This window comes from Syzygium oleosum, unplaced genomic scaffold (assembly GCF_021117445.2).
Source record: "Syzygium oleosum isolate NSW1041296 unplaced genomic scaffold, Sole_v2.1 Sole_v2.48, whole genome shotgun sequence".
Taxonomy (NCBI): Eukaryota; Viridiplantae; Streptophyta; class Magnoliopsida; order Myrtales; family Myrtaceae; genus Syzygium; species Syzygium oleosum.
The window spans coordinates 1,173,586-1,190,158 of record NW_026607532.1 but is presented as its reverse complement, the minus strand read 5'-3'; the positions used below and the strand labels follow the sequence as shown (position 1 = coordinate 1,190,158).

The 16,573-nt window shown below is 42.4% G+C and overlaps 2 protein-coding genes across 2 annotated transcripts; one reads left to right on the top strand and one right to left on the bottom strand.

Annotated features, from left to right (window-relative positions):
* Positions 1-6,671: 6,671 nt before the first annotated feature.
* Positions 6,672-10,371, bottom strand: LOC115681395 (2-hydroxyacyl-CoA lyase). The gene is made up of 2 exons (XM_030605329.2): positions 8,933-10,371; positions 6,672-7,489 (listed from the first exon to the last, which is right to left on the bottom strand). The coding sequence occupies exons 1-2, from the start codon at positions 10,343-10,345 to the stop codon at positions 7,175-7,177; spliced, it is 1,728 nt and encodes a 575-aa protein (XP_030461189.2). The 5' UTR covers positions 10,346-10,371; the 3' UTR covers positions 6,672-7,174.
* Positions 10,372-12,997: 2,626 nt separating this feature from the next.
* Positions 12,998-16,457, top strand: LOC115681468 (uncharacterized). Its single transcript, XM_030605431.2, has 6 exons — positions 12,998-13,313; positions 13,475-13,525; positions 14,645-14,892; positions 15,859-15,984; positions 16,070-16,123; positions 16,212-16,457. Exons 1-6 carry the CDS (start codon positions 13,121-13,123, stop codon positions 16,287-16,289), a joined length of 750 nt encoding a protein of 249 aa, XP_030461291.2. The 5' UTR covers positions 12,998-13,120; the 3' UTR covers positions 16,290-16,457.
* The last annotated feature ends 116 nt before the right edge of the window (positions 16,458-16,573 follow it).

Genomic DNA, 16,573 nt, shown 5'->3' with positions numbered 1-16,573 from the left:
ACAGTGTAGGAGTGTATAGGCAAATATGGATATTTGGGAGGGCACATCCGCAAAAGATGCTGCCGTGAGGGGTAGGTGGGCGAGTGGAGCGGATTCCATTGGCCATGGGTACTATAAAAAGGGAAGGACGCTCTTGTTCTTGACATAGTTGGGGCTGAGGGTCACATACAAAGTTGGCATAGGAGAGTGATCGAGTGTAAGAGAAGAAGAATGAGGAAGAAGAAGAAGAGAGAAACGAAGTGAATGAGTGAGATGAGGGAAAGGGAGATTCGAGCTACCGGAAGTCGTGGGAATGGGCGGTTTGGGATAAACCGTAGAGAAGATGTTATCGAGATCTCGGTTTGGTGAGTTCTTTCGATTAAGTTTTTCCCAAGGCCGCCCATTCCGATGATTTCCGGCGGCTCCTCCCTTTCCCTTCCGTCTCTACATCTACCGTCATCGACCGTCTCGGAGATGCGACCGTGCAACCCGAGAGTTTGAACAAGGTAGTGCTTGTTCAATCGCCAAATGCCAAGGGGTATGTATTTAGGTGCTTTCTTGATTAGTTTACGAAAGACTTCGATGATCTCCTCTTGAAAATGTCTTTCTAACCCCATATATGCCGAAGCACACGTTCGCCTGCTTGGCTCATTGTTCTTTGACAGATTGCTCACGAAGGACAACACGGAATAGCAGCTCATGGGGATGCAGAATTGGATCAGAAGATTCGTTCTTTGAAGATGTTACAAGGCCGCTGATACTGATAGGTACCAGCAGATCTTGAGTTGAGGGGACGAAAAACTGTGCTTTAACAAAAGAATTCGGTTTTGTACAGAGGATTTTGTATCATAAGTTTCCTTTTTTTTGGCACCCATTGATCGATAACTCTTTCGAATGCACTCTCTTTTGATGGTCATTTCTATCATTTTGCTCCGCAAATGAATGCCATATTCATCATCCATCGAACATACAAATCGGTACAGATGCGTAAACCAGGAGGCCTCGGACATGCTGCTACTGATCTAAGATATGCTCTAAAGACAAATGAATGTTGCCCTCAATGATATCACGCCTGTACTTTAGGACCGATCAATCCCTCGTCCTTCTTCCTTGGATCTCTGCCTCATCCAGCCACGAAATCCTCGGCCTAAAAACGGACCATAGTCGACGACGAACCGAGAGTTTCAAATTAAGCGGGGATTGAAAAAAAAGAAAGAAATTCAATGTATTGTTTTAAATACTGTTTACATAACGGAGAATTCCAAAACCATAATCAGTATGCAGATGCATAGGTTGTTAAAGTGACTCGCACTCGCCTCTGATATATATCTCCAAAACGATAAAGTAAAGCTGTGTTTATTTGAAAGAGCTTTCCGCGAATTAACTTTCCGGATTTTCAAGTGCTCTCGTCGAAAATGGTAAGTCATGTTGACATCCAAAATTGCCCAAGTCCATGGCTATGGACTCGGATTGAATAAGACCGAGTAAGGCATGGCAAGATTTCGACCAAAAAAAAAAAAATAAGGCATGGCAAGATTGAAATTAACTAAGTCATTTTAGTAGGCAACCTCGAACAATCGATAAGGTGATGGGAAGTTACTGACAAACAGCACTAAGTGTTGAGCCGCGAGTGTCGATAAATGAATCAATAAATGAAATTTGGTTCAGTCAACAGAGGGGAGAATTACCAAAAAAGTCATAAACCTATTACTCTTAAACTTTATTTTTTTTTGGCCAATTGAATCTTGAACTTTTATCATTTGTGTCAATTCAGTTATTTGGCCAATTTTAGCTGGAAATCGCTAGCATGGACATCGGTCGTCCTACGTGGCGTAACTGGCGCTCATTTTTAAAAAATAGTTTAGTAGATTTTTAGAATTTTTATTTATTTATTTATTTTTCTTTTATTTTTCCTTGACAATTGGCCAGAGGAAGAAGGAAGAAAAAAAAAAGAAAGAAAAGGAAAACAATTAAAATCTATTAAAATATTATTAAAATCTATTAAAATATTATTTAAAAAATTGTAGATGAATTAAATTGGTATAAATACAAAAGGTTTATAACTCAATTGTGTAAAAAAAAAAAAGAAAAGTAAAAAGGAAAGAGAAAGAAAAGAAAAACGGAAAAAGAAAAGAAAAATAAAAAAATTCTAAAATTTAGTAAAATATAATTTTAAAATGTCCATGTAAATTTGGTCTAGTATGCGGGACAGGTGCATCCATGTCAAAGATTTCCAACCAAAATTGGTTAGATAGATTGAATTGACATAAATACAAAAGGTTTATGACTTAATTGGCAAAAAAAAGAAAAAAAAAAAAAGGAAAAAGAAAAGAGAAAAATAAATAAATAAATTCTAAAATTTATTAAAATACTATTTAAAAATGTTCACGTCAACGTCAGCCGTGCTATGTAGGATGGCCAGCTTACATGTCATCGATTTCTGGCCAAAATTGGTTGAATGGATTGAATTGAATTAACACAAATACAAAAAGTTTATGACTCAATTGATTAAAAAAAAGATTTAGAACTGAATTGACACAATTGCAATAAATTTAAGACTTTTGTGGTAATTTTCCCCTAGACAGAAAAGTCAAAGTTAAAGCAAAGATCGGTGAATCAAGAGTGTAGCACATGTCCACTCGTGAGGCCAACCATTTCAGCTAACCATTTTTTAATAGCTATAAATATTAGGATTGTAATTCGAGTAAGACACCACCAATTAATCAATGAACACTAGTTGTTTTACTTCATCTTCCCATTATCTTTCTATTTCAGTACCTTTTTAAAAGGCTAGCCACAATTACCTCCGATTTTCATATCGTTAGATTTCTCGTCAATTTGTATTTCTTGTCCAAGAATCAATAGGGAACCCTTCATATCCTTTGTTTCCATATTGATCCATATTTTGAACGTTGCTTTGTCAACGTTTTTCAGTGAAACAATTTAATGTAAAGACTTTTACAGCAAGAAAAAACACCGCAACTAAAAATTAGGAAAATGGATTTTTGAATGTTATAGAAAAGATCATAAGTCTCTTACCATAAAAGCTTGTAGCTTCTTTACATTCTATATCTTGAGATGCAGTCTTATCACTGTTTAACCTTCTACCAAACTGATAAAAGCTAACCATTTTTCTTGAAACTGATTGTCACGTAACGCATTTCTCTTTATCGCGAAATATTTGCGAAACAAACACACCCCAAATGTCAAATGATACGATTCGTTCCCCAAAGTCCCACTTAGAGATCCAACCTTCACTAGCCATGTTCTAAAACAGCTTCGATTTGACCATACAATGTGAAGAGATGAAGCCAATATATACTTGATTGCAATATGATGAAGAGAATACTATACCACATGATAGATTGCGGATGAGAATGTGATGCTCAATCAAATTTCTATCAAACCTTTCCGACCACAGGGATGAGAATGGGGGAGCTCAAGGGGTGATGACCGGTGGAGGGTATCGATCCTACTTGGACCCCTTTGGTTGTCATCACTTAGGTCACTCCCTCCCTTTCTCTCTTTCAGTTATACATGTATATAATTGGAAAATGAATATTGTTAGATATATCAAAACTCATTCGATCAAATTGCAACCAAGTAGTAATGCGATAGATTTTTGTTGGGTCTTTAGATGGATCCACTGGTTTAAATAATTACGTACAATACAAAAGGCAGAGTAAAACGATTCGGTAGACGAGTATTAATCTTAATACCTCCATCATTGTCCTTGCAATATGGTGTCGCATATGAGCGCATTCATCGCTTAGGAATTGTCACGTAATTGATTCGACCGACTCACAATATTTTGTCATGGCATCCACTATTTTTGTCCCGTGGAATGCTCGTGGCCCCTTAAAATATCAAACAATTTTGCGAAATTTTGTCGTTCATTGGCCTAATCTATGAGATTCGACGTAGAGAAAGAGTAGAACCGCATTAAATCAGAAGACCTGAGAAATTTCGTAGAGAATGAGTACATGATGGGATGAGCAATCTTATATTTATTTTGTAGATTATGGAGGGTAATGAATAGTCCATCCTCATCATCCATGATACAACAGCATCTCTTCATGAATTTTAGGGACAGGAATATGAAAGAACACCATTCCATGATCTGGTCCGAGTGTCGAAATCATGAGGCGATGAGATGGGAAAGGGTCGGGCTGCTTGAATCTCGACTCCTATCAAGCACGATTTCGATCGATCCAAAGGAATATATGCGCACCCCAAGAGAGACACAAAGACCATCTTGGAATCAGTTCGTTTCTATAAATGGAGTCTTTCCTCATCTGTTAAGACATGCACAGAACAACTATTTCTCTATGGTTTGTCTTGGAAAAGTCTCGCCCTCTCTCTCTCTCTCTCTCTCTCTGTGGTTAGACGGTGGGGAGGCAATGATGGTGATGTTGTTGACAGAAGATAGAGAGCACAGATGGTGAAATTGCAATATGTTGGGAGATTCTCTGCAATTTTCGATCCTTTGTGCTCTCTCATCTTCCGTCATCACCTTCAGCCCCTCATCTTTCTTACCAATGCATTGCATTAACTCGCTCTTTTTGCATGAACCTCGACGTGTAGTACATATAGGACCATATAGTTGCATCTACATAGCACGCATGTAGACTTGCTGTCCCTTTGCTTCGTACATGCAGTACTCTTCCCCTCGTTGCTCGTAGAGTTTTCTGTGATTTCGCCGGTCTAAACCCTTTTTATGCGTGCGATCAAGTTCACTTCTACTTGTTGGAAAATTGTTGAGATGGCAAAAGTTCACGTTATGATTTTGACTCGCAGAGAGAGGGGGTGGAGGGGTGGCGACGCGCTCCTTCCAACACTCAACGAGCGTCGATAAGGATTAGGGTACCCTCGTTGCAACTGCCGCGCAAGGTTGATCACTGACCACTTGGTAAGGGTTAACGACCACCACCCAAGTTCTAGTATCCGCGCCTCATCAAGATGAAAGGGGATGGAATCACCGCCCTCCCCATTCATATATGATGCGATGCTGACGAAGTGTTCATAAGTAAACTTGATCATGCACAAACTGATCTGGTTATAGTACTTGATCGAATATGTATACCAAGAAAAACAAAGCGTGCTAATACAAAATCACTGTCCACTTGCCCATTTCATTTAACCGGAAGGATCGATATTTTTCATTGGAGGTGTTTCTAAATGAACAATTCTTTAAGTAATATATGACAAAATCATAAAGAAACGATGTGAGGCACGAGAGAAAGGTAAAGACTATTTAATAAAAAGCTTATCCCATGATGACATATCCGCAAGTCGATAATAATTTACTAAGATACGTTCATCTCTTTTTATCAAATTGACTAGCCGAGCCAAATTGATTTGATGAGTTTAGTGGTAATATATACTTTGCCTTTCTTTATGTTTGATTAATTTTACTTAGGCATAAAGCTCAAAGCTAATCAGCGAGATTAAGCTCGTGAACTTTGAGGGACGCATATAAAGGTCGGAAAAAGTGTCAAAAAAATCATAAACGTTTTACATTGGTGCCAATTTAGTCTTAAACCTTTTTTTGGTGTCAATTCAGTCCTAAACATTTTGCATTTGTGCTAATTTAGTCATAAATTTTTTTTTGGTGTCAATTTAGTCCTAAACCTTTTGCATTGGTACCGATTCAGTTCTAAATTTTTTGTCTTTATGCCAATTCAGTCTTTCCGGTCAATATTGGCCGGATTTTGTTGACGTGGACTCTGGCCGACAACCGGTTACTGGCTATGATGTGGACAACTTTTAATAATATTTTAATATTTTTTTGAATTATTTTTTTCTTTTTTTCTTTTCTTTTTTCCCCCTTCCCTCCCTCCCTCCTTCCTCTATCCGGTCCGACGACCGGCTGGAGGAAGGAGGTAGGAGAGGGAAAAAAAAAAGAAAAGAAAAAAAGAAAAAAATAATTCAAAAAAATATTAAAATATTATTAAAAGTTGTCCACATCATAGCCAGTAACCGGTTGTCGACCAGAGTCCACGTCAACAAAATCCGGCCAATATTGATCGGAAAGACTGAATTGGCATAAAGACAAAAAATTTAGAACTGAATCGGTACCAATGCAAAAGGTTTAGGACTAAATTGACACCAAAAAAAAATTTATGACTAAATTAGCACAAATTCAAAATGTTTAGGACTGAATTGACACCAAAAAACGGTTTAAGACTAAATTAGTATTAACGTCAAAGGTTTATGACTTTTTTGACACTTTTCCCTATAAAAGTCCCAAGGCACTGCCAAAAAGGGAAATCTACATGGCTTCACCTTCCATGGAACCGGGCATATACAGCACCCCTTGTGCACACCAAAGCAATCTAAGACCGAATCCCTGCCAAGAGGCCTCTAAGACGGCTTCACAGAAGCAATGGGTGTTTACACCATGTACCATTTGAGTTGAGAAGCACCTTTCCTAGTGATACTACTTATGATAAGCAAACTGAGGAGTGTACTACACTTGAGGGGCGCAGACAGGAGGTTCTGGCCACGACACCCAGGCCAGTCTAACCATCCAGATTACGGCCAGTTTATGTTCTGACCGATATATGGATGATAGGCAAAGCCCGGCTAAAACTGATCGGACCGGTCAGATCTCCACCGGATAGATTAAGAACCAATGGAGAATCAAATGAAATCAGGAAGAGGGCGGTACTCACAAGAGTGGACAAGCAAAAGAAAGCGGAAGATCAATCTATAAATCAATCGATACAAAACAGGTTTGAGTACATAATAGCTACGTTTTCAACCCTGCACATCACTATAGATTTATTTGACTCCTAGTTTATTGTTCAGACTAATGTTCCACACAGCACGAGACTCCTACAATTAACGCCCACCAAAATATTACATTTCTTACTGCCCAGATATAAGAAAAACTTGTTGCGCCTCTTAGGACGCTGCCGAGTAGTCATGGCTATACAAAAACTCGCCGGCCATCACTTTGCAATTGCCATTATAGGCGAGAGTAAATTGAAATACCAGACGTGCGAAGAAAGAACTGATCGATCAAGTATGGCCTCCTTTTCATATTTCCACACCAGCAGCGCTTGGTGATAATTATCTATGAAAGATCGTCGCATCACATGGTGCACTCTGAACACACCACACAAGGCAATGGTTTTTGATAGATATTTTCTCCCAAGCACAGCTGGATGTAAAGGAGGACATACCACACTGGTCAGTTCTTGTGTTGTAGTCTGCCACTCTCCGAACCAGCATATGGATCGATAATCACATTTACCACGGTTGGCTTACGAGCAGAAAAGGATTCCGAGAGAGCATGCTTGAGCTCATCAGGTGTAGTAACAAGATAACCTGTGCCCCCGAAGGCTTCAATTAGAGTATGATATCCAGCAGTGGGAACAAATGAAGTAGGTGCAGGGTCATCCTTGTAGGGCCCGGTGATTTCTTCAGAGGTCCTCCGGTCACCGCCATATACACCGCCATTGTTGAAAACAATCACAATCACTGGTAACTGATATCGAACTAAAGTCTGCAAATACAGGATACAAGAAGTGAGCATACACATGCAATTCCTTTGTAGAAGAATAGGAGACAGAAGTCCATACATATGCAAAATGTTCATGCATCCAAATGAATAAATCAGATCTACCCAAGGTTTCTTTCCGCATATTGTTGGAATGGAGATTTAGGGAAGGATCGAAAGTGATGTACAACAAGCCCAATAGAAGTTCGGGTATAGATCCTTCTATGCAGAGTCATCTAAATAAATATGGGCATGCTAACTGACTGTTTGTTTAACAATGTGCAGCCAGGAGCAAACTAGACAAAAAAGTATGCTACATCACTCGAGAAATCCATATTCAATGTGTAGTCTGGCTAAAACACTTTGGTAGGCATCTGGAGAAAGTCCATGTTATATAGCTCAAACCATGCATCATGTAGATAAGCAAGCATAGTGTGAAGGTTTCACACATGCGCAACCATTTGTCAAGAAATGTAACTTTAGTTCCCTATTATGGTTCATTAGAATGTGTTCTTCAAGGCTATTTGTTACTGTTGTTCCTGCAAGCCTGCCATTACTTATAAGGGGATTGACCGTGGTCAGAAAATGGAAGATCCACCCATCCAAAGTTTGCTACTGCCAGCAAAAGTTCTTTCTTTTGTAGGTAAAAAGATAAACTATACTGCTCCAAGGGGGTGCAAACCCATACATGTAAAGAGCTCACAAAGCTAGACCCAAATACAAAAAGAGCTCACAAAAACAAAAGAGAGCTGAATTACATGACAAAACAACAGCTACATCAACCCAGGCATTACATGCAAATGTAAGCTGCCACTAATACCTAAATTATAAACTTTAAGCCGGCAAAAGTTCTTTGCCACTAGGACTCGTCTAATTGCCGGGGCTTAGACTCGCATGGTTTAATGTCCTGATAGCTATGTGCTGTCACCAAAGTAGCTATGCTGACTTAGACAATTTCTATCAACGCCAAATTTAAGTTTAAACAACTAGACCGTCTGCGTGGCTCGATGTCAATTTATGTTCAACCCCTAATTGTGGATTTCCAAGGGAGGATCCAAACATGACTAGTGCTGCATTGTAGGTGCTCCTACAGCCAAATCTGAGAGGATTGCCATTAGCTGTTTGGCACTCCAACTATATTTTGACACATAAGAATCGTGCATATCACATTCCTCGTGGTGCTCATGTTGATATCTCATGCACAACGAGCAGCTAATGAGGAAAAAATGCTGATCATCAGGCATCTACATTTGAACAAAACAGAACGATTTTTACAAAATAGAGGATATGAACGTTCCTATTAATGGCAGTCTGCATAGGCACTTTAAACATGCATCTATCATCATTCAAGACAAGCAACTCACTCGCTCCAAATCATGGAAGAATCGATGGACAGTAACGACTAGAGATAAATCAAGCACCATTCAACGGCTTATGAAGAAAGCATACCTCAACTTCCATCGCACTGAACCCAAACCCAGAATCACCTTCGACAGCGACCACGAGCCGGTCAGGGGAAGCCACAGCAGCTGCAATGCAATAACCCAACCCAACTCCCATGGTCCCCCACGTCCCAGCATCCAATCGAGTCCTCGGCTCGGTCTGAACTAGCACTGCCCTCCCAATGTCCATCGTATTCGCCCCTTCAGAAACCAATATTGGCGCCGGACTCCCCTGTCCCAAAATCGCATCCCTTATGATCCTCATTGGGGTCAAGAAATTAAAGGGCACGACTTCCTTCGCCAATTGAGCCTCCATCCTCGACACATTCTCCTTCGTCTTCTTCGAAATCGCCTCGACCCACGGATGAGACCTCCCCAAGCAAAACGGGTCATCCTTGATCTCCTTGTTGATCAATTCCAACACCCTCTTAGCATCACCTACCAGACCCAAAAACGGCTTCCTCAAGTCAACCTCCTCTTTGCTCACATCAACCAAAATGAACTTCACATCAGGAGACCACTTGGGCGGCTCCCCAAAATGCAACAGCCAATTGAGCCGCGCGCCGACGACAAGCGCGACGTCGCACTTCCCGATCGCGAGCGACCTCGCCGCGGTCGCCGCCAACTCGTGCGTGTCGGGCAAAAGGCCCTTCCCCATCGGAGTCGGCAAGAACGGAATTCCGCTCACCTCCACCAGCTTCTTCAGCTCGTCCTCCGCCCTCGCAAAGGCAGCTCCTTTCCCGAACACGATCAACGGCCTCTCGGCGGCCCTCAGCAAAGCGACGGCCCCCTCAATCTGCGCGCTCAACACGTTCGGTATCTCCTCCTTCAACGCGCACTTCTCGGCCTCGTCCAGGAGGCTCTCCGCTTCCGACTCCGTCACCGTCTGGTGCAGCACGTCCGACGGAAGATCCAAGTAGCACCCGCCGGGCCGACCCGAGACCGCGTGACCGAGGACCCGAGCCACGCAACTGGGTATTTCCCTTATGTCCTTCGCTTTCGCCGAGAACTTCGAGAAGGGCCTCACGGCTTCCACCTGATCGAGCTCCTGGAAGTCCCCTCTCCCGAAATCCTTCTGGTCGCAGGAGCCGGAGATCAAGACCATCGGCCAGGCGTTGGCCATGGCGTTGGAAAGCCCGGCGAGGCCGTGGACGCAGCCCGGGCCGGAGACGGTGAGGAGGACGCCGGGGCGGCCGGTGAGGTAGCCGTAGGCGGAGGCGGCGTACCCGGCGGACTGCTCGTTGTGGAAGGCGATGAAGCGGACGCCCCGGGCGACGGCCCGGTTGGCGAGGGCGGTGACGGGGATGCCCACGACGCCGAACATCCCGTCCACGCCGAACCGGGCCAGGGACTTCGCGGCGAGGGCGTTGCCGTCGATCCGGGTCGGGGCTCCGGCGGGGCTCGGGCTCGGGTCCGCCATGGGAAGGTGGGGAGGTACTGGAGGTGGGTGGGGTTGGGTGGCGTAAGCAAGTGGGGAAAAGGGGACTGTGATGTGGAAGAAGATCGGTGAGAGTGAGTGTGTATATAACACACTCTGAGTCTGACCTTCCACGTTGAATTTACGTCGGTGCCCTTCCGGTTTTTTCTTTTTTCTTTTTTTTACATTAATAAATGAAGTAGGGGATTTTCTGGCGCCGTCGGCCGCCGGTCGCCTCGACAAGTACACTGCCTTCGATGCGATTTCAACCGCGCGCTCCCCCTTTGCGTCGACCTTGGGTGTTTCGGAACGATGTTTTTAACCACGACTGCAGGGGAAATGAACAAGAAGCTCCTTTACCGTTTAAAGCCGACGCACTGTCGGCAGCAATGAAGTTGTGTACGTACCGAGAACCAAAATAACCAAGAGAAAAGTGTTCCGGGTCATTTTCGAATCTATTTTAAAGGGTGACGCTCACATCACTTTTAACAACCCAATTTTATTAAAATAGATTTAGTAAGTCGAGCATTGCACTATTTTGCCTACATTATGTTATAACCAAAAGATTTCCCGTTTTCTTGGGAATATTAATCAGTTATTCTTTTTCCTCGTCCGTCTCTAAAAAATCATCTCGACAAATCAAATGTGAGGGTAAATTTGATAATTACACTAATTTGGAGGAATCCCTACATTATAGGGATCATGAATTTCATCTTTTTTATTTTGACCCAAAAAAGAAATCAAACCTTACCTTACTAGGGAGCCATCGGATCCTTGGTGTTTTGTTAGGTTTACTTCATCAGAGACGGGTGTTTTCACCTATACTAAATACAACGCCTTGTTTAATGAGTCGACGGCCGGTCCATTTGCACATTCCCTATCCCTCCCCGATGTTGTGTTTCTTTCAAGAGAAGGACTTGAATACCCTCTTATTTTAACATTCCAATGTCCCGACTGAACTTTTTAAGGATATGCTTAAGTCAAAATCTTTTTTTTTATCGTAGAAGAAGCCAGTATATTTTGGAAAAGAGAAATTAGATAAAATTCAGGTAAACCAACTCGATCAGCTATCAATGCACGTTCCACTTTATAGTCAATAATATCGCAAAAGATAAAACCCAAAAAATCTCATCGATACCAGTTTGGAATTCGATGGTCCCTATTTTCAAAATTTGTCTTTTCATTAACCTCATAATAATATGAGACGAGGTATCGCGAGAGGAGGGGCAGAATGGGGAAAACGGTCGCGCAGGCACGTCGGTGGACCTGGATTGCTGGCAAGAAGGAGGAAGCAAAAGTCGCGATATGATTTGCCTAAACCGATAAGCAATTGTCTGCTTTTGGCCCAGGAGAAGTCCCTTTGAAGTTTGCTTTGCCTGGCGGCGGCGGCGACCACCCGTCCCAGGGAACTCCGGCCCTGGTTGATGCGGCGGTGGTACGCAACAGCACTGGCTTGGCTTGGTTCCTACTTTTGAATCCTAGCCTAAGCAAAATGGGTTATATTACCCGAGACATGAGGACGATGGCTGCGCGCGTGCATCTCGGTTTTCCAAGAACGTTGCGATATTTGAGTCCGCGACATCCACATCGAAGGCGACGGCTGGGCAATCCGGTCCACGACATCCACATCGAAGGCTACGGCTAGGCAATCCGGATCCCGGATCGCTTTCTCCCCCTTTTCTGGCCCGTTTTTCAACGACGTGCACCGGCTCGGAATTTGAACATGAATCGACCAATAAACCAAAGGGAAAATTACCAAAAAAGTCTTAAATCAATTGTAATTGTGTCAATTCAGTACTAAATCTCTGTTTTTTTTTTGTGCCAATTGAGTTTTACACATTTTGCATCCGTGCTAATTCAGTCCATTTGGAAAACTTTGATCGGAAAATCGCTGGCATGGACGTCGGCCGTTCTACGTGGCGCGACCGGCACTGACATTGATATTTTTTCGAATTTAAATATTTATTTTTTATTTCCTTTTTCCTCTTGGCTCGACCTTGCTATCTCTAGGCGAGAGCAAGGTCGGGCAAGGGCCGCCCGAGGCTCGACCTCGAAGCCCTCGCCGGCCCTCGTTGAGGTCCGACAACCAGCTAGCGGAAGAAGGAAAGAAAAAAAATCGAAAATTTATTGAAATATTATTTTAAAATGTCAATGCCAGCATCGATCACGCCACATAGGACGACCGGCGTCCATGTCAATAATTTTCGGCCAAAATTAGCTGGATGGACTGAATCAGCACAAATGCAAAAGGTTTAGGACTCGATTAGCTAAAAAAAAGTTTAGAACTGAATTGGTGCAATTGCAATAGATTTAAGACTTTTTTGGTAATTCTTCGAATAACCAAATAGAGAAGAAAATGATATTTTTTTTTTTGTCCTACTTTTAACTCTCAACTCAATCTCAGACTTTTGCCCTACCTCTTTGCAAAGAATCGAAACCAACATTTGAAACTAAACGTCTCCGCTCCTAACCTCCTAGAAAATGATAGTTAGCCCTTCAAAGACATGAGAAGACAAGCACCGCTTTAGATCAGCAGAGGGGGCACTGACTAGAAAAGACCTAATCTCGGATTAACGTTAAACCGGTTTATGGGCCCAAGGCCCAAATGAAGAATTGGGCCCAAGGCCCATAACGATCCACGAAGAGGAAGCTTTCGTTCTCGCTCGAAACCCAAAACCCTCTCTCCCTCTCTGCAACTGGCCGTCATCCTGCCTCGGCTCCGTCGATCTTCGACGCGATTCGGAGCTGCTCGATTCCTTCCCCCGGCCACTTTCGCAGATGATAAAGCGCCGGTTCTTTAGGGTCGACCACGGCGGCAATGACGGCGGCTCCGACTCCTCCTCGTCGGACTCGGAGCCGGAGCTCCAGCCGGAAGTCGCCGGAGAATCGGAAGGCGATGACGACGACGACGACGATACTGGAGAAGCGGAAGCGAAGGTCGATCCCGAATCTCCCTCCTCCTCCTCATCCGGTTCGTTCTTCATGAGCTTCTACGTTGATTCCCCTCATCGATTTGATTGTCTTCGTGCTCAATTTGCGCGAGAAAGTGGAATATAAGAACTGCTTTTGAGGATTCTTGGAAAAGCTCTTCTATAGATGCTGAATCGAGCTTTTCTTATCGAGTTTTGGCAGGATATGAGAGCGAGGATAGCTCTGTCAATGAGGTCGGCGTTGACTCGTTAGGTATGGTAGTCCTGTCTTGTTTGTGATATTGGTTTCGCTTGCTCTCTTGCGCTGCGCGAAATTCCGCAGCACTTTCCTGTGTCCATTTTCTCGGCGTTTGGACAAATTGCAAAATCCTAGCTATGTGTTTGTCTGAATGGGTATTGTTTATGGAACGAAATGTGGCCTTTTTTGCCTTTCTTATTGGAGTTTCTTTTTCTTCTCTTTCTCGGTTCTTTGATGGAAGTGAGCGCCGCATTTGATCTTGTTTCGTGAATGGCGTGCTCAATGTGCTCTCTCAGAGGTTTCAAGTGAAGTTGCTATGTTTTGATAGGAGGTTCTTTGAGCTCGTATTTGCGAAAAAGAGAAGTTCGGTCTTTTAACGTGATCCCTTGTAGCTCATATGCTTGAATTGCTTGCCAAAGTTACTAAAAGAGCTGACGGTTTTCATTTGCAAGACTCAAATTACTGGGATAAGAAAATGTATTACTAGTTAGCCAATTCCGCGTATGTTAATGTTGAGTTCTGGAGAGGCATTCATATGGAAACTCATTCCCGGACGAAGGTTAGTTATGAGCAGTAGACAGTGCAAGTGCAACCTGCCTGATTCATTCTTTTGATTCAGGGACGTTATTGGAGAAGTATGCGTACTTAGTTAGAGACCATCATCTGTGGTAAGAGATTAGCGTCCGTAATCGTATTTGAGGAAGAATCTTTTTAAGGAAGGTTGTGGCAGCTGTTATATTGAATTAAAAAGCGGAGGTGACGTTACTTACCGAAGCCAGGTACCATCGGAGGTCTTTAATTCCTAGCTTCTTATGAGTAGAAGGCTAACCTAAGTAACAGAGAATTAGTTTTGTGTGAGCAAGTCTGCAATCAGGAAGCGGATGGGAGAGTTATGCGGGTGGCAATGTCTTGTGCCTGTGTGAATTTTTTGAAACACTTGTCAAATAGATTGTGATCTCTCCTTTTCAGGACGTACATGTGTTGTTACGCTGTATTCTTGTCCTGTTATTTTCTTTTGCGATCGTCAATCCATATAGAATTCTTCATGAATTAAAAACAATGTTGGCTGCAGTTTGAAAATATTGGTCTAGCTAGGAAAATGCGTATGAATCTGACATTGAGATGACATTTCAGGTTTATTAGTAAATGAAGAAGATGACGAAAGTGGAACTCGTTTGCCACTAATTGATGACGGTCAGCTGTCTTCTAAAGGACGTGAGGACAGTACAGAGCCAAAGGATGAGACCGTGGATGAAAAGGATCCAATTCCTGCTGATGCTCTTGAATATATCTTGTGTTCCAAGTCTGTTTTCAAGTGCAGGATATGCCCAAGAGTTGTCTGCCTGAAGGAAGACACTTTGAAGACCCATCTTAAATCCAAGGTGAGAATTTTGTGATGCCAGATGTTCCATCCTCTCCAAATGCTGGACAAAAAGGGATTTTCTTTAAATGCGATGCATCCCTTTGTAATTGCTCTTCACATCCCGCCTTCCGCCCTACCAGAATAAGGGAAAGAAAAATCCAAAACTACTGCCAGTGAAAGAAGGATGGGTCAAAAAAATTCCTATCTCGTCTTCTTTTGTTTTTATACTTGCTTAATGTTTTCTGGAATTAGGACTTTTCTTATATTATGTGTAGAGAACATATTTCACTCATGATTGCCTTTCATTAGACTTTGCTTCCCTTTTTTGTTTCCTGTGTCATAGAAAACTGGTTTGGGAGCTGGTTTTGTTGGTGTGGTCCCTTGGGCTTTGACTACTAACAAATCGATAGGCTATCAGAGCTGAAACTATCACTAAGAGCTCATACTATCGCTCAATTGTGTGCATTTTGTTGCTTCCACATTTGAGGTCATGTTCATGCTTATATGCCTCCTGAACTCATTAAGTTTCTAGATTATAGGTGTATTATTTGGTGAGGGACACTAGGTGGTTCTTAAAAGTTGCCAGATGAGAACCTTTCTTTACAATTCAACATGATTTCCATCTAGTTGTCTCCCTGATTATATAAATTTGATCGGCTGCTTTCACTGGCTCCACTTTAGCTTAACCCCTTTCCTAACGGAGTCTTTTGTTGTTTGTAGGTAGGTCAAATTTCAAAATTCCAATCTTCTGTCTCTCTGTTTCTGATTAAGAGGCGACTGGAAAATTTTGAAAATTTCAAAACATATGTGCAAATATACGTAAAACTTTTGATGTCTCATTACCAGCCTGCAAAAGCAAATATATCCCCCCAACTTTCCTAATATAGCTGTCAAATTTCTTTTGAGTGAGGTAATCCTAGGTAAACATGTGCGGTGGGCTTGTGAGTGAATTTTGATTTCTGATATTTTCCGTCAATGGTTTCAGAAGCATTCTCGATCTGAAAAATTGCTTAAAGAAGGTCGGCTAAAAGCAATGCTCAACAGTGATGGGGAAATTGAGCATCAAGAGACAGCTGCAGAGATGCATGCCCGGGTCATAGCTTTGGCACAGGTTCGCCTTAATTTCCCGACCTAAAATGAAGTAATATGTGGTTATTTTGCTGCCGGTTGCTGAAAGAAAATCATGTTTGTTCCAGAATGTCGGCAAAAAGAAAAACAAAGGGCGACAGAGGCAGAGATCAAGAAAAAGGGTAAGCTATTTTCTCCTGCTCGTAGACGCTTGTTCTTTTATAGCATAAAGATGAGATGATGGCTATCTGCTCCTCCATGTCTGTACAGAAATCGGCGGATGACACCAACCTTGGAAATGAAAGGCAGCCAACCAAATCTCCTGCCAAGAAACAGCGGAAGAAATGAGGAAATTGTTTTTTTTTTGCCGGGAACGAGTATAGATGTTTGCCAAGAAATTTGTCGGGTGCTTTTTGTTTGTTTTCCGGTTTTCTTCTTCAGAGTATTCTTGCCTATTTGTTTGGATGTTACTGAGAAAATGAAGCCTCCCCTGGATGACAAATCCATTACTAGAAATTATTTCGCTGAGCATGTGTCTCTGTTTATATTTAGGATGAGTGATAAAACCTGCTGGTTAAATCGGCTATTAGGGCAACTATTCTGAAGAAGCTGAGGTGTGTTCTCTTTAATTG